This window comes from Varroa jacobsoni, unplaced genomic scaffold (genome assembly GCF_002532875.2).
Source record: "Varroa jacobsoni isolate VJ856 unplaced genomic scaffold, vjacob_1.0 scaffold_404, whole genome shotgun sequence".
Taxonomy (NCBI): domain Eukaryota; kingdom Metazoa; phylum Arthropoda; class Arachnida; order Mesostigmata; family Varroidae; genus Varroa; species Varroa jacobsoni.
Window position 1 is genome coordinate 334641 of NW_019213306.1, and position 26759 is coordinate 361399.

At 41.6% G+C, this 26759-nt stretch overlaps 1 protein-coding gene across 3 annotated transcripts in view; it reads right to left on the reverse strand.

The window, feature by feature from the left end:
* Positions 1-2120: 2120 nt before the first annotated feature.
* Positions 2121-26759, reverse strand: part of Ehbp1 (Eps15 homology domain containing protein-binding protein 1) — an 85131-nt gene continuing 60492 nt past the window's right edge. For all 3 annotated transcript variants that reach the window (XM_086968151.1, XM_086968149.1, XM_086968150.1), the window contains 12 exons: positions 16229-16398; positions 15913-16055; positions 13144-13334; positions 12511-12706; positions 12009-12320; positions 11704-11835; positions 9148-9346; positions 5767-5840; positions 5183-5400; positions 4796-4984; positions 4491-4556; positions 2121-3010 (listed from right to left, as the gene is read on the reverse strand). In XM_086968151.1, coding sequence (XP_086824277.1) covers positions 2986-3010; positions 4491-4556; positions 4796-4984; positions 5183-5400; positions 5767-5840; positions 9148-9346; positions 11704-11835; positions 12009-12320; positions 12511-12706; positions 13144-13334; positions 15913-16055; positions 16229-16398 — 1915 coding nt within the window. In that variant the 3' untranslated portion in view covers positions 2121-2985. The remainder of the gene's footprint in view (positions 3011-4490; positions 4557-4795; positions 4985-5182; positions 5401-5766; positions 5841-9147; positions 9347-11703; positions 11836-12008; positions 12321-12510; positions 12707-13143; positions 13335-15912; positions 16056-16228; positions 16399-26759) is intronic.

Here is a 26759-nt window from a genome sequence, read left to right on the forward strand (position 1 = left end):
GCCACCGCCGCCTGCTTGTGATACAACGCTTCCCCTTTACTCGCTTCAGGACCCCGTGAAGGATCGGGTTCACTTTAACGACCCACTAACTGTCCGGGAATTACATCTTAACATTTAATCAATGATCGCATCGATTACAGTATGCCTCAATGGGCTTTTTTTCTATGCTCTGCTCTTTTTTAGCCGACGTTGAGTTCCACAAACGAAGTATATGTATATAGCCAAATCTACTTCAATCCGTTTGCCTCCTTTTTACTAAACATTTTTGCTATGTGCGTTATTATCACTGATTGTTTGGGAATAACATGCTAGTTAACAACACATCGAACTGTGACTTCAAGTTAACGATAAGCAGAGGATTTCGTCAGCTTTAAAATGCTCCAATAAGAGCCCGTTGATGGCGATTGTTCTATTGGCTATACACTATATACACACCATTCAAAATAAATCAGAAGCGACAGAGCGTGCTAATTGCGCGACCAGTGTTGTGATTTTCGGTTGAGAAGAGGAACGACGATAAAAATTGATATTATCAAGTAATGCTATGGCAACGATAAAAAAAAAACACCACTGACGGCACGAATACGATTAAAGAAGAAGACCGGTAAACAGCAACAATGTCAGAAACAGCAGCTACTGGAAACAACAATGGCGGAAACATTAACATATGTTATACTAGCAAAAAACCCTAAACCGACCAACAGTAATATATACATACATATATATATATATATACAACAGTCAGAGTTAATTAGTAATAACAATGAGAGAACTAATATGTACCGTATCACCACAAACGCGAACGAAGTGCAGCGAAAGACGTAAGAACTCATACTGTGAAATAGACTAGAAAAGCGCTGGGTACGCACGAGTAGTAGTAAAAAAAAAAAAAAAACAGTAATTTCTATCATAATAGATAATGATATTATTATGAGAATATAATTGTTACAATATTGATTATTCTTAAAAGTATCCAATTAGAGTATTGTTATTATACTTTCTAGATAGATAGATAGACAGACAGATAGCGGCCGAGCCAAAGGCTTGAAAAATAATAAAGTATCCGTAAGCACAAAATTAAGCTGTGTTTATTAACCTTAACCTATCGTCGCTGCAAAACGGTGCGTCTATATAACTGACATTGCGATGTCTCGCTCCTTATTGTACTAGACCAGTTCCTTAGCAAAGATGATTCTCCCTACAGAAAAGCTCCTAGTCATTTCCGGGCTTGAAATTTAATAGGCAAAGATTTACAATTGCCCTTTTTGCCAAACTCTTCGATAGCGTTAAAAGCTGAGCGCTGACACCCATGGAATTTTGTTACCCACTTCCTTTTGTCATTCACTCTCCAAGGGGGTTTTCACTACGTCCAGACAAAAGTCATCTTTCGATTTTCTCAAATCTTGTCAACTAACAGCTCACAGTGCTTCCAGTAAGACGTACTTTACCTAGTGCAGAAGTATAGCACTTATTACTGGAAGTTTCATGTGATTTCAGCGTGACGGCCTATGCGGCAAGCTGCTTCCGCCTCCCAAGTTCCAAGGTATAGCCCATATACGTGCGTTCCAACTTGCCCGCTAAAAGCATTGTACGAGTAAAGGGTCTCAGATGATTACAACTGCAAATATATCGCAGAAACTAAGTGTCAAAAAATAAAGCATCATTATAGAATAGCTCTATGTTATGAGCTTTCTCACATTGAATACTGAATATGGGCCAAATAATAAAGGTAAACTAACAATCACTAACGTTCACTGGATGATTGGTTATTCTCTAGACGATTCCGAAGGTGGACAACGGAAGCGGAAGAACTGTGCTCTTCAAGTATTGGATCATCCCTAGGGTATAGCATTAAGGACTTGTACTTATTCGAAGATCTAACCTACGTGGGCGTTTCTGGACCTGGTTACGGTTTCCCTAACAGACCTATAGAGCGGCACGGTAACCATTTTCCAACGCTGAAATTTCAAAAGTAAAGAGGCTGTACTGACTGCCAGAAGGAGAAGTCGCTGGAGGCCGCGCCAATGTAGCTATTTTGAAGTTAGCAATTTCGCACACGTCAGCAGAACTGTCGGTCAGATGCAATCGATCGAAGGGTAATGGAGATGATTAGGCAAACATCTACATTATAAGGGTACTAGGCACCGTTTAAATCGTCGGCTTTTATTTAGGAATAGCTTTACGATAATAAATGTATAAGAAGAAAGAGAACAATAAACGTTTTATTGCATGATAATGACTTCTGTTTTTGAATATATAGGTTGCTGCTTTGTATCTCAGCATCGTTTCCAATAACGCTGTAGGCCAATAGTGACATTCAAGGTTTTCATATATGCACACTTTGCCTGAATAAGAAGGACAGTAATTTAAAAATGAATCAGATCGGCGATATTCATTTACGCTAAAATGAATATTTCTCGTTCCCAGAAAACCCAAATATATAGCGGGCGTTTCAACCCATTATCATTCTGGCCACCAAACGTCAGTGATCCGTCTAAACATACTCCGCTTAAATAAACCCATCATACTGTTATTATAACAAATTGAAGATTGTACGGTTTATTGCACAATAAGAACACCCCAAGATTCCTGCAATCATTCTAGTCATTATCAGTGTAGTGCCTATTCTCAGGCCTCATCCTTGCGACGAATTCTTAAACGTAGCAGGTCCTTTCTCCTATCGAACCTCGGCATGATCTTGGCTTTATATACCTTGCTGTATCTATTATGTGTTATAATGCTACAAGTTTAATCATCATTACAATATTATAATATCACACATAGCTGCTACGTGAAGAATATGTTGCTGAATGGCACTGTTTTACCTGTAACTTCTAAAGTTGTAACATCGGTCTCTTGATTGCTGGCTGCCTCCCTACACAGATCGCCCATAGGCTGTAGTATTTGAGTAGTTCGCTCGCTGATATAAGACTGTAGGTTTTTGGTGGCGATGAATATCGACTAGCAAGCGGGCGGCAGACCCTATTATTCCATACACTCAATCTTTAAACTAAACATATAGATAATAATTATTATTAAATACGTCTCATTAGTTTCCAGTGTGTAAGTTAGAAATAGGGGCATTACTATAATAGTACGCTATGAATCGTTGTGATACCACGGAATGCTCGCGAAAAAGTCTGAACTTTTCAACTTGGTGTCACTTGCTGGCGGACACTGAGCGTCCCGCGTTAAGAAACGTATTACTCTTCAATGGCAATATGTATATGTTAGTACATTATTTATACGCATTGGTATCGTCTGTCCACGTAAAATATATACACCATTATCCGGTTTGTTGTCGTGTAGCATAAATAATAATAATAATACTAACGCTTACTAGTCTCATTTTTCCATTGTAAATAATGTATGCGATTAGCAAAAAAGCAACAACTTCATCGACAATTTCAATGAAGTACACAAGTGACATCGACTGTAGCAGTGAAAACGCACGGCCAGAAAAGAAATTGTCTTTGTTTTGAGTGAAATAGTAGAACTTAGAACATTTCTAAGGTAAGTGAAACTATTAGGTAAGTCGTTAAATAACTACTCAGTAATCGGAAGATTACTGAGAACTTCCTTAATCTTAAACGATTAAGCAAACAAACAAAACATTTCAAGACTCCGGTCCATAATATATTTAGGTTCCTTCAAGTAAATAACCAACTGGAGGTGTGTCTTACTGCGGCTATCCGGCCCGAGGACAGCCATGAATGACTCGAGCTTGAATGAACTTGTGCTGAAAAGGTCTGTTTATCTTCCCTTAAGCACCGTATCGCGCTACTACATCCTGAATCCTAGTTTTTCCCTGTCGTACGCATTTTGGCGTGCTATCTGCTTGCTCTATCATCGTTATCATTTATCATGGCGCGGATGGAGTTGAAGACTCGGCACGACTTCATCCCGTTGTCTCTTCTTTTTCCATATTGGTATATATCATCATCATCATCATCATCATCATCATCATATGTTAAAGTAAGTTATTACTCGAGAACTACTACGAACGTAGCGTGAATTTCATTATGCCTGCAGAAGTAGTCACTATTCCCTGCGTGTTGCGGATAGTCACTTGTGTCGTACAAACGCACAAATTTCAGAATTAAACATACGAAGAAGGAAATAGTTGGCTAATGAGGTTGTAATGACCATCCTCTCGCCATAGTATAACTCCCCAAACCAAATCTGTTAGATTGAAGTTCAAGTAGGAACCCTTAATCACGCGCCACGAATACATGCTACATCCATCATCTTGTTTCAACTGGCGGCTTCGTAGGTTATCAACAGCATCTTTATCACATAATTTTATGTATGGATCTAGCGTCATCGGCCAAATGCTGTGACATCCTCCAGCCCTACTAGGAGGCTTCTGTCGGTTCTTCCACCTGGCTTTGAAATAGATTTTATACAAAGCCGTTCGTCATAATAAAAATAATGCGATATTATTATCTATGTGTATGTCTTAGACGGTCCAAGTTCATTGGATCACACACTTTTCACGTTGTTCTTCTTGAAGGCGACGAGCGGTGGCAATGTCGATGTACTCATCATCCTCGATGCTGAAAGTGAAACAACAACGGGAATCGTTATTGATGCATTCGCTCCCCTAAAACCATTGCCTTTTATGGGCCAATTATAGCTTAAACTTGCTGTGGTACTTGGGTGCTTTGCATTGTCACAGTTGAGAGGACTGTAGGGCAAACACTAGATTATGGTTGAAAGCGATGAATAGGTGCTTTTGTATCATACCAAGACGAACTAAATACTGTTCATTGTCATAGCCGTTATACATAGCTACCATTTCTCTTGTTCATCAAGATCTTGCACTAGTCGATCTCGTTTGTTGACTATTTCGAGAAGCTCCTCTATGAGCGCTTGCTCCTGTTCCCGTTGGGCGTCACTCTTCGAGTCGTCCTCGATATCCATCATGGCGCGCAGCTCTTTCTGAAGGAGGGCAAATTTGCGTTCCAGGTCCTCTTCTTGTTCTCTACGTTATCGTACAATTTGGCACGAGGTATACGTTTAGTGGATTATTTTTACGAGTCAAGAACGCCAATATCGTACGTATTGGGAAACAGGATCTACCTATTTAGTAGTTATGGTCAGGCGCACCACACACATGACCACGCCTGCAGTCCATTACATCAGGTAACCTAGAATACAGCCCCGTACGTTAGCTACTTACACGAGATTGAGTTGCATTTGCCGTCGGATCAGAGCGTTTTTCTTGTTGACTAGAGTGAACCATTTCTGCATGCATCGATTTTCTTCGGTCTTGTTGCCGACCTTCATGACTCGCCGGAGATAGGGCTCAAACCGCTCTGCCTCTTCGTCAATTTGACGACGCTCACGTTCTAGCGCTTCTAACTGAAGCTCAATGTAGGTCGGCTTACGACACGAATCCTGTCGAATTCATCCAAATGGGCGATTGACAAAGGTGTTTGAAGTCTTTGTATAATAAATAGATCATTTAGTGTTCATTCAGAAATCAATGCAATATGATGTTTTGTTATTTTACGGCCGCGGCATATATTTAACTTCCTCTAATACGGTCCTGAAGGAGCAGTAAGTTGCCAAGTAGAATAATGTTCCTCACCGTAGGAGTCTTAGGTTTACACCGATAAAAATGCACACAAGGATTAGGATTACAACTTGATTGATATACTGGTTGCTATCTTGAACGTATCGATTTTCGTGCCAATTTCACGTTCCTTCTCTTCTTCGTCTTGCCTTATACCGTTAGACGACTGATTAACAATGTTCGCTTACCCTGCTCGAGGTCCGACTAACGCTGCGCTCTTTGCTGGAACTTCGACTTGAATTGCCGTTAATTTCGGACGGAGCTAAAACGTAACGCAGAACATACGATTAAGTTTAAACTAGGGATTATAAGAAAGGCACTCCTAGAAATGCGAGGCACTTTCACAGATTTGAATAGTTTTTAGGTTAAGTTCGAAGCGTAGGCAGAAGACCCTGCAAAGTTGTTTTTAACTGTTCAGGCTTGCCAGCGTGGTGATTCCCATTGCCAGGCACCACATAGCTTGAATAGGCCGCCTGGGAGACCACTCTCTTGATGAGTCATCAAACAACAAAACAACACTATCCTGGCGACACCCCTAACTCCTGCCTCCTTTAGAACGACAAGAATTTCGTGTGTGCTTTCTGTGCTAGGGAGTCGTCTGTTGTCGTGCTATCCGGTTCCTCTGTACGTAGTCTTACACCCAGCATGCCCTTCCAGTGGCCTATTCTAGGCTCATTTAGGATAACAGCCACAGCAGCATCCTTAGAGTAGCCGACGGCAACAAATAAAGCAACGCTATTGCTACCATAACGTGGCTAAGTATCCCCATTATAAGAAGCTCTTAGCTGAGTTAGCGGCAAAGCGAAAGCACGTTCTGCTGTGCGACTCTGGGGAAAAGCTGAGCTTCAGCCCTTATTCTAGTAGTGACGGTGGCCGCAGACATGGAGACGCAGAACATACTGCGAAGAAGGGCTTCGCCGGACTTGATTTGCGATGAGAAGCGTATTAGTAAAGGGTGGCTGAGGACGATCAGAGAAGAAGTGACATAATGCAGAAATCGGTTACCATTACAGCGAACATATCCTGCTACACACAGTGCGATGTAGATACATTGCGACACAACCGAAGCTGGCTCCACTTGGACGACAATTCACACATATCGAAAGAGCGTAACAGACGTTTTTATTCAATGTAAGTACGATTTGTTCCGATTATGGCTTTACTGTAAAGCCTGAACTTCTTAAAACTAATTTGCAAAACTTCACTCCCTTTAAGCAAATAACTTTTTACTAGGAACCGCGACCGAAGTGCTGTTACTACGGGTAAAGTCGCCGAAACCTAGTCCTTAAATAGATCACACACAATAGAGCAGAGGCCCAAAAAAAGATCAGAGAAAGTAAAAGTCAATTAAACTGTATATAAATTCAAACGACAAAGTCTGCCACTGGCGCTCGTGGATGACTTCTCTCAAATATATCTTCTGCGAGCGAATTCAAGACTATCACAAATATCTCTTCTCTTCAATGAAATCTCTTCTGTATGTTAGGATGCGAACAACTGGGAGAATTACCGTATCGTTTTTATTATTATTATCGGCAATTATCGACAACGTGTCCTCTATGATTCTCTTCGGTAGGCGACACTGGACAATAGCTGGTCGTCACCCATATCCTGTCTTTGCCATAACTGTTTCGTACTCAAAGGAATTGCTTTTTATTTACACACATCCCCGCTATGAGAAATCTCCTACATTGTGTTTGAATTGACCGTGAACACTGTGTACGTACGTATGTTCCGGTAGAAGCATTAGCGATCTATAACAGAAATATTTTACGGAAATGCTCTAGATAAGAGCTATCTGAACATGCTGTTACTTATCAGGGTCACAGATTCGTGCTAAACTGCAATTTTTCTTTGTCCTCTATCATTGGCGGGCTGTTAATCGAAAAGACGTTGAACATGAGTCCAGCAATACTATAAACATATACTGTGACGGTCGAAAAGAAAGAGTCGTTGCTTTTAAAATATACCTGATAATTTGTTTACCTCTATATCCCGCTCGCAAAAGCTCCTCACATGCCTATTTTAATTCCCTCATGTGGTACAAAAAGTTTCATTTCAAAGTATAAAAAATAATTTCTCATCTTAAAGAGCGCCCTTCGAACAACTGCAGACTTATCGCTGAAGTATTTGTGGCCAATGTCAGCACGACGCGGCAACACTAAGTCACAATGACAAATTTCTGCACAGAATTAATATAGATGAAAAAAAACGCTGCCTCTACGTCGATATGAAGTAGACAAAGGTATGATTAGTTCCGCATTTCAAAAGAGGAGTAATACACATTGTTTTCACTATGACTTCGAAATATTGGTGTCTATAATAAATTTGGTAGTAAATTTGATTAAAAAAGTAAGCGATGGAATTCATATTTTTGTTGAATTTCATTGGTTTCTTTTGTAATGTTGAGTTCATCGTTTGGCTGAAATGCATCATTTAGTCTTCACACATATAGCAGACCTTCGGTCTGAGTGCATCACGGCTGGACGGTGCCAAAGTGAAGCTTCTACGAGGTACGTAGAAATTTCTACGTCTTCCGAACGTACCGTTTGGACATCCGTAGCACGCAGCATGCAAGTACGCTTAATCCTCAGGCTAAACAAGATTTCCGTGAGAAAATTCCAGATTTTCTCACGGAATTCTTGGATTCTCACGGATTTTCTCAAATCTTGTTAGATGTTTGCGTGGAAGAAATGCTTTAGAAAAATAAGGCAATATACAAAGATGTGTACATGGTCTAATTACATTGAATGAACAACGCTATCTAAAAGAAAAAGTTCAACCAATAGGTCTTGTCCGGTAACGAGGAGGATCTGGAAGACCGGACGTATCCCTCCAGCATCAGACAACTAACGAGCGAGACGAAATATGCGAGGAGAATGCTATACGAAGTAATGACGAGTACATACTAAAATAATTTAGTATGAAGTTCCATATTTTTACAACTAGTTAGTTCAAAATGTGGAACAATTGGTTTATTTTCCGCCAGTAGAATCCCAAACGAGCGCCTTCGCTACCATATGTGGCCTACGACTTAACACCGCAGAAGCTGTCGTAAGTGTCTTTGATAGCTTTCGCATATTCATTGCCGGTGCCATAGAGCAAAAAACATATGGTAAATTGGCAGAGCCGCACGTAGCTTCGGACCTGTTCGCTGTCGATTTTAATGAGTCACTCTGTGCATGCGTGTCTGTATTAATTAGTTGTAGAAATCCTCGGATATATTTGGTACGCAGTTGACATTGATTTGAGCCGATCAAATTGACACTTTTTGAATTGGACACGGAAATAGACACAGATAATATTTATTAATATTTTTCCTATCTATGCCTTCTATCCTATTTTTCCTATTCTATGCCTATTTTACTGGATAAGACTAACTTACTGTGAAAATCTGCTTATTAGTAATGGATCCTTCACAAATACTTAACATGCTCTATAAATGCCTCTTAATGCCATTTCTAATGCAATTGAACATAGATAAAACGTTCTCGGGAAACAAATAGATACTGTGTATTAAAGACAAGAATTGATCTTCAAGACTGATATCAAACTTCCCTGGTACTCACATGAGGAAGATCCACAACGGGTTTCGTTAATGTTCACTCTGGCGTTAGGTCTGGCCGGGGAAAAAGCTGAGTTAAACAGTGGAACACCCGGCTGAGGTTCACCTGGGCCCGGGTCTAAGGCTGGCGTAAGGCCTTGTTTCACCTCGGCGATCAGACGGCGCGCGCGATCGCGCAGGTGTTCACGTCGCTTAATTTCGGCCTATCAATTTTTAATGCGCGCCGATTTAGTCACTTGTAATAACAATAATTATTTTTGGCACTAATATTATGAAGAAATTAGAATGAAAGATTCGTTGGACGTACCAACCAAGCTCATGATTCCCGTTCAGGAAAACAAAGAGATGTGTGTATGTGTATGTGGGTGTGCATGCGATGTACGTACACACATTAGCTAACTATTAGTAGCGTATGCACCGTTTGATAGTTCAGTAAATATTTCTATCTGATATTCTGTAATTCGTTTACTAATGCATGATAAAACGGTATGCTAGCGTATGCAGATCGGTTGTGCAGGGCGTCCTTGCATGACGGTTGTGGCGCTCCAGGTCCTTATGGTGTTGTTTTCGTCAACCCGATAGCGATATGGTTTGCCTCCGGTGAAAGTCCTAGCCGTCCATTCGCCCAGATGACTTGAGTTACATTTTGGGCGGTATGGCTTGTTGTCGTCGACCCCATCCCACGCTTGACGTACACTATATTTTCCTAGCAGAAAATAAAAGTGTTTGGGTTCGTAGAAAGCCTGCTCTGTTGTTGCTGAATACGCACTCGGGTCTACCATAATGCTACACCTTCTGCAATATCTCGCTTTTCTTTCTCACGTTATGCAGTCAATGGTCCGCAGATATCGTTCGACAGGCATTGTTTAATGGCTATAACCATTAAATATATATTTAATGGCCGTCCTAGATTTTTGGCTTTTTGTTTAGTGACAGTTGAAGCCACATCCGTTTAGCCTGCCTGGTCTTATGCTACTTTTCTACCTTTTCGCTCGACTCTTGAGAGTTACCGTCATTATCAGTGTAGCCACGGCCCACTGATCAGCTGGACTGGCAGCAATAAGAGTCAGCCTTTCGGTGTCCTTTTCCAGCAGCTGTCCAGTGTTTCCAGAAATTTTGATTGACTCATTTTAGTTAAGGCGTTCCAATGAACTCTGGCTGGCCCCAACAGCGTCCGGTCATGTGTGCCTATATGTATTAGCTGTAGTTTTTCGCCGGACTCTTCGAGTTACTGCCGCTTCAAGTAGTCGTGACTTTATCTAGGCGCGATTTATCTTCAATTAATGTAGGATTCACTCCAGCCTTAATCCGTTTTTGAAGGGCATCACTATTAGTTTTTTGGACAAAGTGGCGGTTGAGAGCTTCTGGCGATATAATATTCTACAAGGCTTTAACCATCTGATGGCTGTACGAACAAAAGGGCTGGTGTGTAGTGAAGCTCGTCTCTTTGAAGAAGTTCCGATTCGTTAAAGCCTTCCTGGGACATTATCAAAATGTCTATTTCTATTTCTGCTATATGTAGACAGCGAAAATAAGATCGGCAATGCCGAATAATCTGTCCCAGCCGTCCGGTCAGCTCGAGTTTTCCGGATTCATACTTTCCATGACACGCGTCCAGGCTGCTTTCATGTAGTGATTTAATCATAGAGAAGCATGTGGGGTCGATGCCGTATTCATCGGGTACGTTCCAGAGCTTGATCCTGTCGACCTCACCATGAGCTATTAAGAAGGACACTTAGAATAAGGGCAATTGGCCCTTTGTCCTGCTTTCTAGACATCTTTATTATCGATAGTAATAGAAAAACAACTGAGTGTCCTCGCGCGTTCTTTTCGTGGTCGGTCCTTATTTCTGCTAAGCTTTCTTGTTTCACATGCAATACCTTGTCCTGGTACAAATCAAGCTCACTAATATTCTGTATAGGAGAGCAGATACTGTAGTAAGTTAGTACCTGTCGTAGGTGATGTTTTTTCCAATCGGAATACTTTTCTATCATTTCAGTCGCACAGAATTCCATATATTTAATGTTACTGAGTAAGTTCATGTTGTGCATACGTACCCCATTTTAGCACGTCTTTTTAGCTTTTTATAAATATCGCAATTTGCGCGGTGGTATCTTCTGTTTGGTACCACGATGTCACCTAGCATCGAGCCAAATACTCAGGCGGCTGGTTCAATACTGTGTACGCCAATTAAGCGGTTGCTCGGTGATCTACAACTAGATGAGGCTGGTTGAGATAAACTATTACATGCTACGTTATAGACGCGACTCTATGAAATTATACTACAAAAAAGATCTTGAAAAGTGGGTATTGCGCCGCTGACAATAAATATCACGGTTAAAAACAAATACTAGCGGTTACCGCTAGTACCGCAGTCATTGCTTCAGATAATTGGCTTTCGACGTACAACGAAGCGTCGTTACGTCTCGTTTCAAATCCGTACGACTTCTAGCCCCGAACTAGTATTAGGCGAATAGGCATCAGGATTACCCTAGATCACGTAGGAAACTGTCCCGGTTATTTAACAATACACGCACTCTTTTACGATGTAATAACGCACCTCGGTCAGTTGCTGATCGGAGACGCTGGTGCTCATCATGTAAAGTTGCGTACTATTGCGAGATTGCTTCTTAGCATCTTCGAGGAGCTGCTGGGCGCGTCTTCTCAGTTCTTCCTGACGATTCTCTGGACGCTGATTACAGAGGCGATGAACGTTCTTTTAGTTAAATAGGACAACAATTGTATTACTTAATACTTCGGTTAGCATGCCATAAAAACATCTATAAGCTGCACACCTTCACTTGCTGGTAGACTTGACGTTAAACGATTTCCCGATTAAAGCATTGGATTAAACACGCTAGATACCTTTGCGATATCGGAACATCCATTCGGAAGCGACAATGACCGCGGCGGAGCTATGGGCGATCTGCTAAGTTCTGTTTTGCTACCGGTGACGACCGAGTTGTCGGCCAGTGGACTGCCAGGACTCGTTTCTGCCTCTTGAGGGGTAGCGCACTTCTCTGACTCGCTGTCGGAGTCGAACGCCTTCAGCTTGGGCTCAATGGTCCGTCTAATAGTGACTGTCCGGTTAGCTTTACGATCATGGCTTTCGGTTTCAGTAAATTTGTTCGCTTGCTCGTCGGTGTTATTCCCACACCGGTTGTTAACTACGTTCTCCTAGAATAAATCATAAAACTATGGTTCAAGAAGCACGTATTCTCGTCAAATCGATCCTGTTATTATGATTATTATCGTTATCTCATAGTTAAAGTGACGTTTGTACTCCGAGTCTTGTTGTTTAGTTTTGCGGAGTAATCGGCCTCCTGAACTAAATATTCTATCTTCCTAAGGTTAAAGCGTTACCAACTTTTCTTTCGCTACGCCTTTCTCTATGAGGAGGTTTGGGCGGCGCATTAAGTTTGAACTTGAGGTCCGCCATCTTATCCGCAGCGCGCACAAATTTTGGTAATTGAATCACACGCAACGGCGGACTAGGTGGCTCTTCAGCTAAATCTTCTTCACTATCATAATCAGCCCCTTCTTCTTCGATCGACGACGGTTGCCTGTAAATATGTCGGAGTTCTCTTAGAAGATGGACGGGTAAATACAGTGCAATGTTTAGTAGAATACGTCGCTTTATCGAAGCAGCCGAATATAGTTTCTACAGTGTAATTACGTTTACTGATAAATACGCGTGTGCGTATGATGCCCAATCTATAAGAATTTGAGCGAGCATCCCAAAAGCGTTAGACGTGTTACTACTATTATGGCTATATAATATCTTAACTATTAATGATAAAATCGAAATTTTTGCCATCTGTTGGCAGAGGGATGACTGAAGTCGCGTCTTCCGGCCAACGAAATTTGTTTTGACACTGTGACCATGATCGTCGAGTGATTACTTTCGTCAAAGATCGATTGCGATACCGTTCTCACATAGAAAAAAAAAAAAGCAGCCAATACTAGGTTATAACATTGTAGGTTACACAGTGATATCCACCTGACGAGGATGTACATTGAATCAGCCGCAGTTGTTCCAATTCGTTTAATTTGTACTTCTTCTCCCGTGAAGTGAGCTTTTAGCTGATATAGGTAGGTCATGACAACCAGCTTATCTGGCACATTGAGTATCACCATATCTGTGGGGTCGATCAGGCGAGGTATTCCTAACTCTGCCGCTGCATCAAACGCCTGCATCGGAGAAGGAACATGTCAAAATGGCACCATTGAGACGTTCTCGTATCCTTCAACAACACGAATACTGGCATACATAGCTATAGGGAACTGTGCTTTATGAATTTGGCAATGTTAGGAAGCTCTGTAAGGACGGCCCTGCAGGATTTTCCCCGCCCTACTCATATATTTTCCCTTGAACAGATAGGATCAATTCAAAAGGAAATTGCGCTAAGTATGCTTAGAGTGCCCTTAAGTTGTCGTTTTCAAACACCTAGAGCTACAATGAATGGTTTCTGAAATGTCGTACTACCATGTTTGTTAGAACCAATGGCAGAGAATTGAGCCAAAAATTTTCTATATCAACTATAGCACTAAATCAAATTGATCAAGTGCCGCTAAATTACGCTAAACCAGTTTCTCATCTTGCAAGAACATCTGAACGAGATGAAACATCTGAACGCAAAAGAGTAGCACGGCTGTGTTACAGATACAAAAAGTCGGTTTTCGACAAATGGAAATGTACACTTGTGAGATGGACGGAAAACGAATTCTCATCATAGTTGAAGTAAAATAGATTTATCACCGTGTTTTCCATCCATTGGCGCCTTTCAGAATAGTGCCACTGCCTTCTGGAGCGTGTGCTGTTTCAACGGGACCATCGACTTCACCAGGGCCAGATGTGAGGCTCAGTACATTTTCTAGTGAGACACAAGCCAACAGATAGATGTCTTCATGTACACAAAATCCTACACATCTAAAGAATTCTAAGAAATTCTATGCTTTAAAGGTCCACCTTATTTTCATACACGTAAGAAACACGTACGTGTTTCGAGCGGTACTTTTTTTTTTAGAAGAGGTTCTGTAACTACAATCGAACGCTATCTAGTGAAGGCCTACTCTTAGCTTGAAGAGAGGACTGGGTGCCTGGAAGCATTCGGCTTCTGACAGAGTGTGTACATTAGTTTTTATATTTTAGCCCACTAACTTTATTGCACTACGATCTTGCTTGATTTCTTTAATCTAGTCACTACGACCTGTAGTACGAGCTTTCAGGTTCCAATAAACTGCGGCTTTACAGCGCTTGTAGACAAAGTTGTGTCAACCAGATGGGTACTATGGGAGCTGATAAGGCGTAGACGAAAATAGAAGCTGCGAATTTTTAGAGATAATACATAATCAAAATATTTCATGTAAACAAGAAGATTTGTCTTTGACCATACAATGACGTTTACATAAGGGTCGAGATAACACTTCAGATAAACGTTATAGATGATAGCGGGCCTTGTATAATCAGCTTATGCACAAGCGGCCTTTGCTCGCCCCTGCGAACAGAGTGGACGGCGACAGCGGAGAAAAAAACAGTAAAATTTTTAAGCAATGTATGATAGACAAACGGAAATGGTCTTTTACGCGGCCACTAGCCGCTGTAACATACCATGCTGGCCACTAAGTAGAAGCTCATCATGCAATTTTCATCACGAACGTTAGAAATAACTAACGTTCGTGATGAAAACATCATTATTTAACGATAACGAGACGACCGGCGGATAACGAGAGAATGAATCTAAACGTTTATTAGCTCAGAGTGAACGACGATGAAACGAAGAGGAGTGTGACCATCGTATACCATACTTAAATTCGACTTTATGCAAAATTCTATTTTATATAAATTCATCATTTCTTTAATCTATTCGCAAACTTCACTATAATTACAGTAAAATGTATAGGTATTATCTGGTTGAAGGACAAAAATTCAGCGTAAAACGGTTGCGTCTAAAGGCTGCTGGATGGAATGACGACGACGACGACGACGACGACGATGAAGTTAAATGATACTTGGCCAAAAATTAAGAAGATCAAAAACGAGAAATGGATAGTTGGAGATAGGGGAGCGAGAACACGAAGATCAACTGCTGCTAAGAGGAGGAGGCGCTAAAACGTATGCCATGATCGTGTCGTTGGTTCACGGGCTGACTTGAATAAAAATGCTAACGAGGCAAATGTAGGCAGAGATAGGCATAAGACTACCACTCAAAGCTGCAGGTGGTTATGGTGCTAAGATGACAGAAGGATGAAATATGGCTAGCAATATTAGATGAAGCTGTCCACATGTCACGAACCCCTACTTTGGATTATATGGATATAACATGTATGTACGCAAATGAACGGTACGTATCGTGCGCGTTAACTATGTAGCATGAGCATCGTCTACCGAAGTTTGTAGCAAGGTTTGCAATTACCTCTGCAGCAGATCTACGGTGGGGAAATCGTCCGAATTCGCATCGATAATAAAGCAGATGTTACTATCAAGTGTTAATCTGTTTAATTGCTAGATCCCTTGAGGATATATGCGAAACGAGTAGTTGTTTAATAGTACAGATTTCCATGAAATGTTTTGTCCTGCCGTTGGTGTTCGAAAATCTTGAGGTGTGAGTTTGCGGAGAGGGATTCACTCCGATTTAGGCTACCCCACCTGTTCGACTTATAGTCCTTTAGAAGTACGCAGAACATCACTGGCTTAACTAAACATAATGCCCCAACGGTAAAGTGACTAGATCAATTAGGTCATATTTTTATCTCTGTTATCACAGACCTTTTTGCAATTGCCTTTGATGTCATATGGTGAAAGACTGTTGAAATCGATGAGATCAGGTCTAAAGCTGTGTATGACTGCACAGAACGCTAGTCCGTTGCGCCACGACGTCGTCATATTTGTGATGGTCACACTTGGATAGCCTGCGAAATTTGGACAAGGCGTGTCGAAATTAGCTTCGTACCTCCATGTTGCTAGCGCTACGTCAATTTGTTGTACATTGTGTCATTGCCTGCTACTATTTTCAATAACTTCGTGTACATAGTCAACTCTTTTACTAAACGAGACAAGTTTTAAAGGAGAGAAGTAAGTTGACCTTGAGTAACCTGCTGGCACCAACGCAGCACTTCGTCGCCAGTCATGTCGTCTTCTTGTAGAGGGGTCTTTGTATTGTCCGAACACTTTTGGTGTTGCTCTGTTGAACCTTCAGGTCTGATTTCCAGCTGTTGGCTGGGTCCCGGTTGCTCCAAATCGTCACCCCCCGAACTGAAAATATAAGTAGAAGCACAAAGTAGCACAAAACCATAAGACTGGTTATACTTTTAAAAGAAAGTTTAACCTAAAGAAACGATTACTCGCTATGTCTCTTAGAATTTACGTTTGTAAGACTGAACTTCGTAAGTCATCGGTAGCAGCATGTTGCGTATTGTTTTCTCCTACGATTAATTGCTGATAATATTTGTAAATTACAAACAAGGAACACTTTTTTCAAAGAATTATCAGGTCGTCTCTGTTAGAGAAGTTTAGCCAATTGGACTCAGTGGGTTCTAAACACTACGGTCACCCAAGTGAAATCACTGATCGTTCGATCTGTACAACTAAATCGCAGTTTGGTGGGCATAACGTAATGATACCATTGAATCTTTGGTGCGAAAGAAAATGGGTTCCCAGAGTGGGGAAAGCTGCTTTGGGGAGGCTTTGTCTTTCACTGTTCCCGTGCTTCGTTCGATGTATATCGCTTCCGCCGCTGTTGCCCCTTTATTCTACCCACTTTATATTACAGTGCACATTCTCGGTGAAACGACAGCACTACCCAACGCTTGAAGAAACTGTAAAGCAACGTGTGTCTCTGACCGCTCAGTCTGTCCAATCTGCCTGCTTTTCTTCAAAGACGGTCGTCGTCTTTTTGCTACTCCTATGACTGCAACCTTGCCTCAATAGAGCTGCTCTCCATTTTCCGCCGATCTCCACCGCCTCTCTGCCTGCTTTGTATTCTTCCTCTTGTTGTTGCTATGAGTGGAGGTGTACGGGGTACAGAAGTTGCACTCCTACAACTCGCACTGATTGAAACCTACAGATTTGTCGTTTCCCTAGCCGCACCGTATAGGGAAAACTATTACCTTTGCAATAATCGTGTCATCGTTACCTGTACATACGCGCGCTGTATTTGTAACAACTACGGTTCGTAACGTGCAGAAGGTAGAAGAGCCCCGCTGCATCGTACCACGTCGCACCTAACTGTCTCGGTCGCCTTTTAATAATAATTATCATCACGACCACCGCACTAATCTTACGTCATATTTCGCGTGAGTCGGCCTAATTATTTTTGCTATAGCACGTCATACCTGAAATGCGTTATTTTCGCGAAAACCTAGGTCGAACCCTAAAATATATCTACATAGGTAGAGTACATGTATACTATTTCAACGTTCTTGTAATGCTATGCTACAAAATGAGATCGGTCTCGACCACTTAAAATAGGTGTAACATATAAAAGGGATCTAAAGAAAGACAAGGTTATGTTTTGTACAGCTTTCGATATCTGCTAACCCTGTAGGAACAGCCATCAATCTAGGAAACTGAAAATTGTTTCGAAGCAAAATCCCTGTGCCCAAACGGAAGTGTTGGTATGGATTAGGGTAGGTTAGGTATGATGTCTGATGAGGTTAGTGAAGCTTCTAGTAGTAAGTTGAATTAATTTTGCAATTTCAGTCCAGTTGCAATGTGTCAACGTTTGTAAAATAACGTGGTTTAACAAAAGATTGTAGTGTTTAAGGTCTTTAAGTATAAGGACCCTAGCTTATGCTGACGCACTGCTATGCCGAACATGGGGGACCTTAGCGAGTACGTAGAAGGACGAGCTCCCAACATCATTAAGTATTGTCACGTTATTTACGGCAAATTTTGTAATAATTTTAGTGCTTAGCTGCTTTTTTTTTTTTTTTTTTAATAAAATGTTTGAGTATGTTAATGGATCGATCGATATAGGTAAACTAGTATATTAGAAATTGGTAAACAGAACTTGGTCCTTTATAGGTCCAGTTAAACCAACTATCCTGGATGAATAAAGGTAGCTGATTCCTAGAGTAATCAATAAATTGAAAGGCCACTGCCACCTCATGAAGTCAACTAACTAGCAGTAATAATTAAGTAATAACTTTAATAATTAGATAAAATGAGCTACAGGTTAAAGTATATTCGTCGTCGAAGAACTATTTGGTCGGTTACAATTAATAGTATTGACAAAAACAGATTTTACCAAACGGTGTGTTACAAATTAGTGCCATCGCGAAGAACGATCGATTCGGACTCAGGCTATGAATGGCTAACAAGAGCTGAAAATTTGCCCTAATTACTGAATGAAGAAAACGTCGTCTTTCCCACAAATCACATACATATTTAGCTAGCGGGCAAAAATTGCGAGAAGCTGAGTGTAAATTGTAATGTATGTCCGCCGTATAGCCCAGATTTCACACCATCACGCCATTATCTATTTGTTTTTTTGCAGAATTTACTTGATGGTCCTAATTTTATATCAATGAAAGGATGACTTATGAGAATGTTTTGCATAGAAGCCGCAAAATTGTAGCAAAATTTTTACAGTTTTGCGGCTTTTATTCAAATAATTCTTTCATAATTTTTATGCAGATCAGAAAATCAGGTTGCGTCATATTTGGTTCGGTAAGATTGTTTTAAGCTACAAAAAGTCTTAATTTTGGCTCAACAGTCAGTGCTCTTTCATCATCCCAAACACACATTCACTTTTAGGGAATAAACTGCAAGTTGAGCTAGTGGAGTAAGCTATATGCTTTCGAAGTTCAGGGCATAGGACGACCTCGAACGTTTCAGTAAGAAGAGAATGCCAACGTGGATTCGGCTGGCTGGTCCAAAGGCCACTGCCGTAGTTTGCAATAACTGTATTGAGGATCGCCTAGATTGGAAAATTTAACGAACGAATGGGGGCTAGGAGAACAAGCGAGCGAGCCAATAGAAAGCGACACGAGCGTGCGCTACGAGAGTTCTAGTAGTATTAGCAAAAATTTAACCTTGGACAAAGTCAAATTTGCTACTTAGCTAATTCTCATAATTAGCTACTTACTCACACCCGATCGGGCCACTCAAGAGCAATGGAGCTACAGCAGCAGCAGCAGAAAAAGTCGATGGCTTGGCCACCGTCCGACGTTTCGCTTCGTCTCACTTTCTTTCGTCCCTTTCTCCTTACCTCTATCTTTATGCCTACCTCTTCCTTAAACGGCTCGTGAAGTACTCAATGGGCGACTAGAAAACAGGCTCTTCCTTCTACTTTGCTCCGAAGGGATCAACACATTAACGATAATCCCAAATCCCAATACTCTAAAATCGACATAACACCTATCCAGAGCGGGTATCCACACAAGCCCACGTCATATTGTACACAGTTTTTGAAATTATTTTCTTTTTTTCTCTCCGTGCTAACTGCACAATGGCAAATCTGTAACGCGTTATCAAATAGCTTTACCTTCAGTTGTAATGTTTACAATGAGGATCGGGGCAACCCACAGGTACCTGCAGACTGTCATGCTTATTAACTATCACGTTCTCTAAAAGTGTCATGTATTGAACTGTAACCTAAAAGCAATAAGCCTACGTACTTCGGGGCACTATATACGTGGTCTTCTATTGGAGACTCGACAACTTTCATATCGGAACATTGCGTTTACATAATTAAAGCCGCTACTTATGCGAAGCCATATACCCTGGCGAGCACAGTGATGGCATCATCATAAAAGACTTGTTTGCTTTCAGGTCGCTCAGCCCCTGCGGATGGTCTTGTCATTTATGCGTGGTAGAAAATAAATGATTTCTAATACTATATGGGTCATAGTAATTAACTAAGCGAGGGAAGCATGTGTGGGCCGTATGTCAGGGAGACTTGGTGAAACGTATAACTTCTCATTTTTGAACATTGTTAGTGAAGCCTTGAGAAAGCTCTGAATGGTCGTCATTATTACCATTTGAGTTTCACCGATGTAGTGAGCTTTAGCATGACAAGTTTTATACAGGCGAGCTCTTGCAGTGGCAAAATCCTGCCTGCCCCACCACACAAAGTGTGACGTTGGCTGAGAGGTAGTTCCTATTCACAAGTAATATGTATAGGTGTTATTTGATGTCGACAAGGACTAATGGGGAGTTCCTACGTATCTTCCAAGGTGCATATGGAAAAGATCGAATGTGAGACAAATTGCACATGACTCTGTTTGAATGGTAAAAAGGCCCTAGCATGCAAGCTTCTTGCAAACTACAAAGGTATAGTTCCTAATCTGAGTGATACCTGCCTACACAGCACCTCAGCTCCAAAAGGTTCAAATTGGTAAATGGTGTTTGGGTAGGGAGCTTTTTTATCCGGCTTCTTTAACCGACCTGTACTATAAACGTGATTTTCTACACGAAAAGCTCTAATTTCGTCTCTGGCAGGTTCTTCTATATAACTATAGTACTATGACAGTGTCACACAATACTTAGTGTTTCTGTGAGTTTCTATTCGTATGCGAGGTAGCAAACCAAGTCAGTGAACTGCGAGACCAGAAGTAATCAAACTTGAAAACAGTTCGATGCAGGGTGCTTACTAAATTATCCTTTCTTCTAGTAATTTACAGTTTAGCACCAACGTTCGGTGCATTAGCCCGCATGTGCTTTGCTCTTGGTCCTTATGTAGTTGTACACTGTCGTACACATGACTACTGAGTTACTGCATAAGCCGGTCGTACGCGTGCGCGCGCTCAACTTCGCGTGCTCGATGGCTCCAGATAATGTTAATCAAGTGTGCTCGTTGCCGTCTCAAAATGTACGGTTCGATTCTGCTTACTTTCATTACACCCCCTGAATCGCCATGAATGCCCTACGTCGAACCTACTTCTATTGCTGGACTCACGCAGAGAACTACGACGACCGCAGCGGTAGCAGTAGCAGCAATTAGTAGCTTCCGTAGCAGCAGTGAACTCACGTGAAGTCGTGTAGGAATAAAGAGCGTAAGATGGCTACCATCCGAATGAAAACAATGAAAATTTCTCTTCTGCTTAAAGTCGACTTCACGTAAAATATCTACAATGACAAGTTCTGGCAGAATCGGGGATAAAGGATAAAAGAAGGTGTTGATAAGCTAGGTCAATGTCGCTTGGAAAAAATGAGACGTTCATTACTAAATCGGCAATAGATCCGAGGGGTCGTCGGAACCGCCAGGATACAGGCTCCGCTTGAACAAGGTAACGAGGCAAAACGGAAAAAACAAGACATGAAAAAGTGTCTATGTGTGTGTGTAAACCTGGCGTAAGAAACGATGGTGAAACGGTGGTGCTACCGTCGGTAGTGGCGCCAGTGGTGGTGATAAAAGGATCATTCGCAGATTGGGGACAATCCGATCACGGCAGTGCTGCCCAAGGTTAACCTTAGGAGACTTGTAGACGAGGGGTGACCCGAAGCTGGATGGCTCGTAGCGCAACGTTGTTTAAGAATTAAAGCAATAAAAAACATCTCAAGCGGAAGAAAAAGAGCGATCCGAAAAGCTCGGGAGCAGTACGGGTTTCCAACAGTGTTATACTACCATCAACAACACCACTTACCACTGCTAATGCGACCGGACGACATGGTACACCAACGGGTGGAAAGAAAGTGCTACTCACGTCGTCATCCGCCGCAACGACCGATTGAGCTACACCAACAGCAAATCAACGGCCGATGCGGCGACCGTTACGCGGGAAAAGTTTAAAAAATACGAAACGGATCGTGTGTGCAACGAATCAAGCCGAATGCAGCAAGAAAAATACAAAAATCTTTAAGCGTGTATATACTTGTAGCTAGCATGTCTGGAAAGCAAGACTTCGTAGAGCCAGATACGATCATCTTGTCGACCTCAATCGAGAAGAGATTACCAAAACCGAAGAACTAGAAATAGTAGGGTGGGAACAAAATGCAGAAAGACGTCTGACAAAATATATTTCATAATTTCTAAGAAAATCGTATCACTTATGAATATCTGTAGCTTTGATAAATTTGCGAGTGGGGGGTATTGATGAGAACTAGTTGTTTACGATCAAACCGTCACGTTTCATGTCGCTATAATTGGTCGATTTGTCAACGACCATCAGTCGGGAACGGGACGGGAAGGATGATAAACCTCGAATGAATATGTCTGAAAAAGCGAATGGCGTCCACGAGGTAGTTCTACAAAGCGATCTACTTCAGCCACCCTCGACAAACAAAGCGAAATTTCTACAAGCAGACCCGAATGTTACTACGGACGCTATTGAGGGAAACGTTGCGACCTAATTAAGCTGCTGGCCCATTCACTCACTTCGGCCCTATTAAGATACCAATGAGAAGGCGCACATTGGTCCTTCTGGCTGACTGATGTGGCTCGTACGGTTCTTTATTCAACAGGTGGCCTGTGGCGGGACAACAATTAAGCTCCTTCACGGCTGCCCTCAGTCAGTCCGGGCCTCATTACTAAATAAGGAAGCACTGTGATTCAGTAACACAGGGGTTCCCTTCTTTAGCATATACTGGGACAGGCCGAAGTCTGTAATCCAATACATAGATCTGCAGCAGAGTTGATCTCGATGTGCACAGAAAGAAGCTTCGCATTGCGTGCCTATACCCCGCATCTCCGAGAAGACGTGATACTTCGTCGGTCCCATAGGAACCCCCAAAAAACTAATAGAATATTTTCAGCTTGAGTGTGCGAATTGTAGACACCTATTGCATTTTCGCCGTACACGGCCGTAAGCCTTTGACCCCTAGGTAAAGTGGCAAGAGTCAAGCTAATTTACTGCGTAACAGCGATGAATAATCGTTGTTCTTATACTATTATGAATACTATTTGTATTTAACACTTTATTTATTAGCTCGTCACTAAGCATTGCCTAAATGAAACGGTCTAATTATGACCGATCTATGGACGAGCGATGCCCTCGTAGTGTAATAAGACCATTTGGCCAATATAGAGTCATAAGGTTGATTTTACTAATAACTCCGAGAGCGTGTTTCATGCTTCCTAAGAAGGTGAAAACAGTATGACACCCATGCGCAGCATTTGTACAGGCTTTATCAAGAGAACGAGAAAGGGCATAATGATAAATCGTGATCAGGGCTATCTGAATTCAATTACGGAACAGAATTATCCGTAAAGATATGTGCATTTCTATCTATAAGATCATACCATACGCAATGATAATGACGCTGTTGGCCGTTGGTACTTGCAGACAGCTTTTTCTACCCGCTATCGGCGTCATTTTATAACGCATTCTGTTGTGCTAGTCGGCCAACCATCCAACCATTACCCTTGATTTCAGCATTGCTAAACGATCAAAAAGGAACATTTGAAAGCTACCTGAATGTTACCTATGAGACCGCGTCGGACAACTGTCGATCCTAATTTTGTATTGAGGGGCTATCGGTGTCCGGCCTCGTCTAGCTTACTCGGCAATGCTCAATGACACTACGGTCGACGATATTGTGCAAAGGACCACTCGCAGAATGGCAGCCGATCAACATTTCATACACCTTCTGTATTGCCTCCAATTTATAGAATTATAATATGATTATATTGAAGCCTCAAAATAAGCTGCAACTAAAAATATAACTCTGATTGCTCGTTTTTTCTGTGGGTCCTATTGCATGCAGTTTTATCGCTGTTATAATTAAGATGATATTCATATTAGTAGAATTTTGGGCCAGTCAGTAAGAGATTGCAGCTGGACCATATATTAGGGAACGGAAAATTAGAGAAAGAATAGAAGAAGTACGAGTCAGCTGAAACGAATAGTAAGTGTGAACTATAGCACTTGCAACTTACATTGTAAACGACGATCATACAATTGAGAGTTGTGGGGATTCATCTCTAGCCCCCGTCACAGGCGGGGATCATGCGACGCGAATTCATACTCCGAATGCGACGCTGATTTTCAGTGCTCAAAATAGGCGAAAAAATGGTACGGTCACTACAATTTTTGTGCAATCCAGATAAAGTCAGGTGGCGTAGATCTATAGGTACACAGTTAAATTCAATAAACGGTCCCCAACAAACGTTCAACCACTGTGCTACGGACCGAACTAAATTCAACTTGGGCAATGTCCATATGGATACATAAAAGTAGTCCTCAATATCAATGTAGCTCGATGACCGCTAATTGCTGAGAGACTGTGCGACTGCTGAGACGTTTTGCCCTTTGCAAATATTACATAGCTATCTTCTATATTACATTAATATGTTTAATAGTTTCGTTTGAGTAAGTCTACAGGTATAGTTGTTGCTAACAATGTGTAAATAGAGGAATGTCTGCTACTTTGTAAAGGGCCACTTTGATGTCATTACTAGGAAACTATCATTCAGAAAAAATGTTGTCTATCTTCAAAAGTTGTGTTCGATGCGCTTGATGACGGCCGGAAAGGAAGGCCATTGGTGGAGGGTAATTTCGAATTCTCAGAGGATTAACCTTTGCTTTTCGTTTCACACATCGTTCATTTTCTCCGGCCTCTGCCCTACGATTCGTTTGTCACACAAACACACACACACACGCACGCGCACAAAATCCATTTCCGCAGTCTTCGTCGTTATCTATCGAAAATAAATTCAAGATCTATGAAAGCGTGCACTTCTCTCTTCGGTTCGTAGTCTTCAACGCGGCCAATATCAGGTAAAGGTATGGGGTTGTAAACGCCAGACAGGGTCAGATCACAATAGAGCGAATAATAAGAGCCTGCTTTAGCATGCCAATGATAATCTAAAAAACGGCCTTACGCAGAGCGTCACAGCTGTTAGCGAATCCCTAAAATGGTACGACGAGCCAAAGGGCCTGAAAACGTGTGCAAGCCGATTTCCAAGAAATGATATAGGAAAGGTGGAATAATTCCTTTCTGGGGCAGTGGCCACATTATATATTAGTAGCTGAATCCTTTAGCAACGCTCCTTACGCCTACCTCTTCTGGTGTCCTCTAGATCATCTTGCACCTCCGTCCCTTTCACATGCCCTCTCTCTCCGAAAAAACTCCCCGATCCTTCCAATTGTTGAGAAACATTTAGGATGACGGCGGTGTTGAACGAACAGCTATTGCTAGAGGGCTACAGGTGTTAGTATTTTTATCGCCATTTTGCGACGTTTCTGTCCAGTACACACACACACACACACACACCGCATCACTGGGAATTAGCGTACTCTAATCATGGCCACTGAAACATTATTGTAGAGTTAGATTATTGTTCTACTATAGTTAGACCCTTCGTGGAATCCTGCTGCGACTAGGAACTATCCGCCGCTATGTTCCGAACTAGGAAGCTATTCAAGCATGAGAAAAAACGAGAGTATCGAATAGGCTTCAGCAAATGCTGTCGTCATAGTTCTTGCTAGTGTCAATAATTATGTTTGTATTGCCCTATGGAGCAACGCTGAAACTGTTGGTGCCATTTCCCTGATATTTCTCGAGTTAAACTACGGATTCTCTCTAATATTAGGAGATGCTGCACCTTTCATGTATCCAGCTACGGTTGCCCGATGGTTACACAGAATTCTATCCATAATTGAACGAAGCTAGCCTAATAAATATGAAATGGTTTGAATTAACGGTCGTTTATGCCAAGGAACACAATGTACAGCGATGCCATTTTACTTCTATAGTGATCACCGATGCCGCTGATCTATATGCCAGAGCAACCATCGAGCTTCTGATAAGTATTACATGTGGTATAAATCTACGATTGGGGAAACTTTTAGTAGTTGAGTAGTAGTGTTTGCAGCAGCATTATCAGCGCGAGTACCGGAGAATCACAATCTAGCCCCTTAGCTGTAGCAATCAAATAGCCCTTAGCTGTACATAACAAAAAAAGAATCATTCACTCTGAGAAAAAAAAAAAGAGGATATGTTCGTCTGACACCTACTGTATCATTGGTTCTATTAGCGACGTTGGGTTCGACGAGAATCGAAGTAGTCGGTCTATTGTTAGGGGCATCCTATGAATGCAGAACAAAGCCTGATCATAGCTGGCCAAAAACCACCCGACGCCTGCTCATGAGTACCTATTTTACTATGAGACGATTGTTTTCATAATATCATAAAATTAAATTGACCTTCTTAACAACCTACCTCGCCCCAGAATAGGCGATTGTACATGTTTTGTTCCTCCTTTCATGCATGTACTAGCACACTGAAACACTTGCCGTAAACATACTTTACCATAATCGAGCGCAAATAAATAAATCGTAGATTGGATTTGCGTGCCTCCACACGCCATACATAACAGCTGACTAGTCGGATCGCTTTTATCGGTTTGCTTGGCAGTGTGATCAAACTTTATATCGTAATAAGGCGGCAGTGGACGGCGCCGCTTGAAGTTCCGATTGGCCAGAGAAGCTCGAGTATTACAGTTTACAATAATAAATGAGTCTTCACAAATAATTAAGAATTAGTCGTTATTGTTGATAAGCAAGGACCGGTTCTCGTATGCCCAGATTTTTAAGTCATAAAATTGTTTTTTATCGGTGAAAAGTGCTTTAGGATATCGCTCTGCTAGTTATAAGCGCAAACCATAGCTATTGGCAGCTCTTGCCTACTTTTACGAGTACGACAACAACAAACAATTGAACTACAACGGAGCT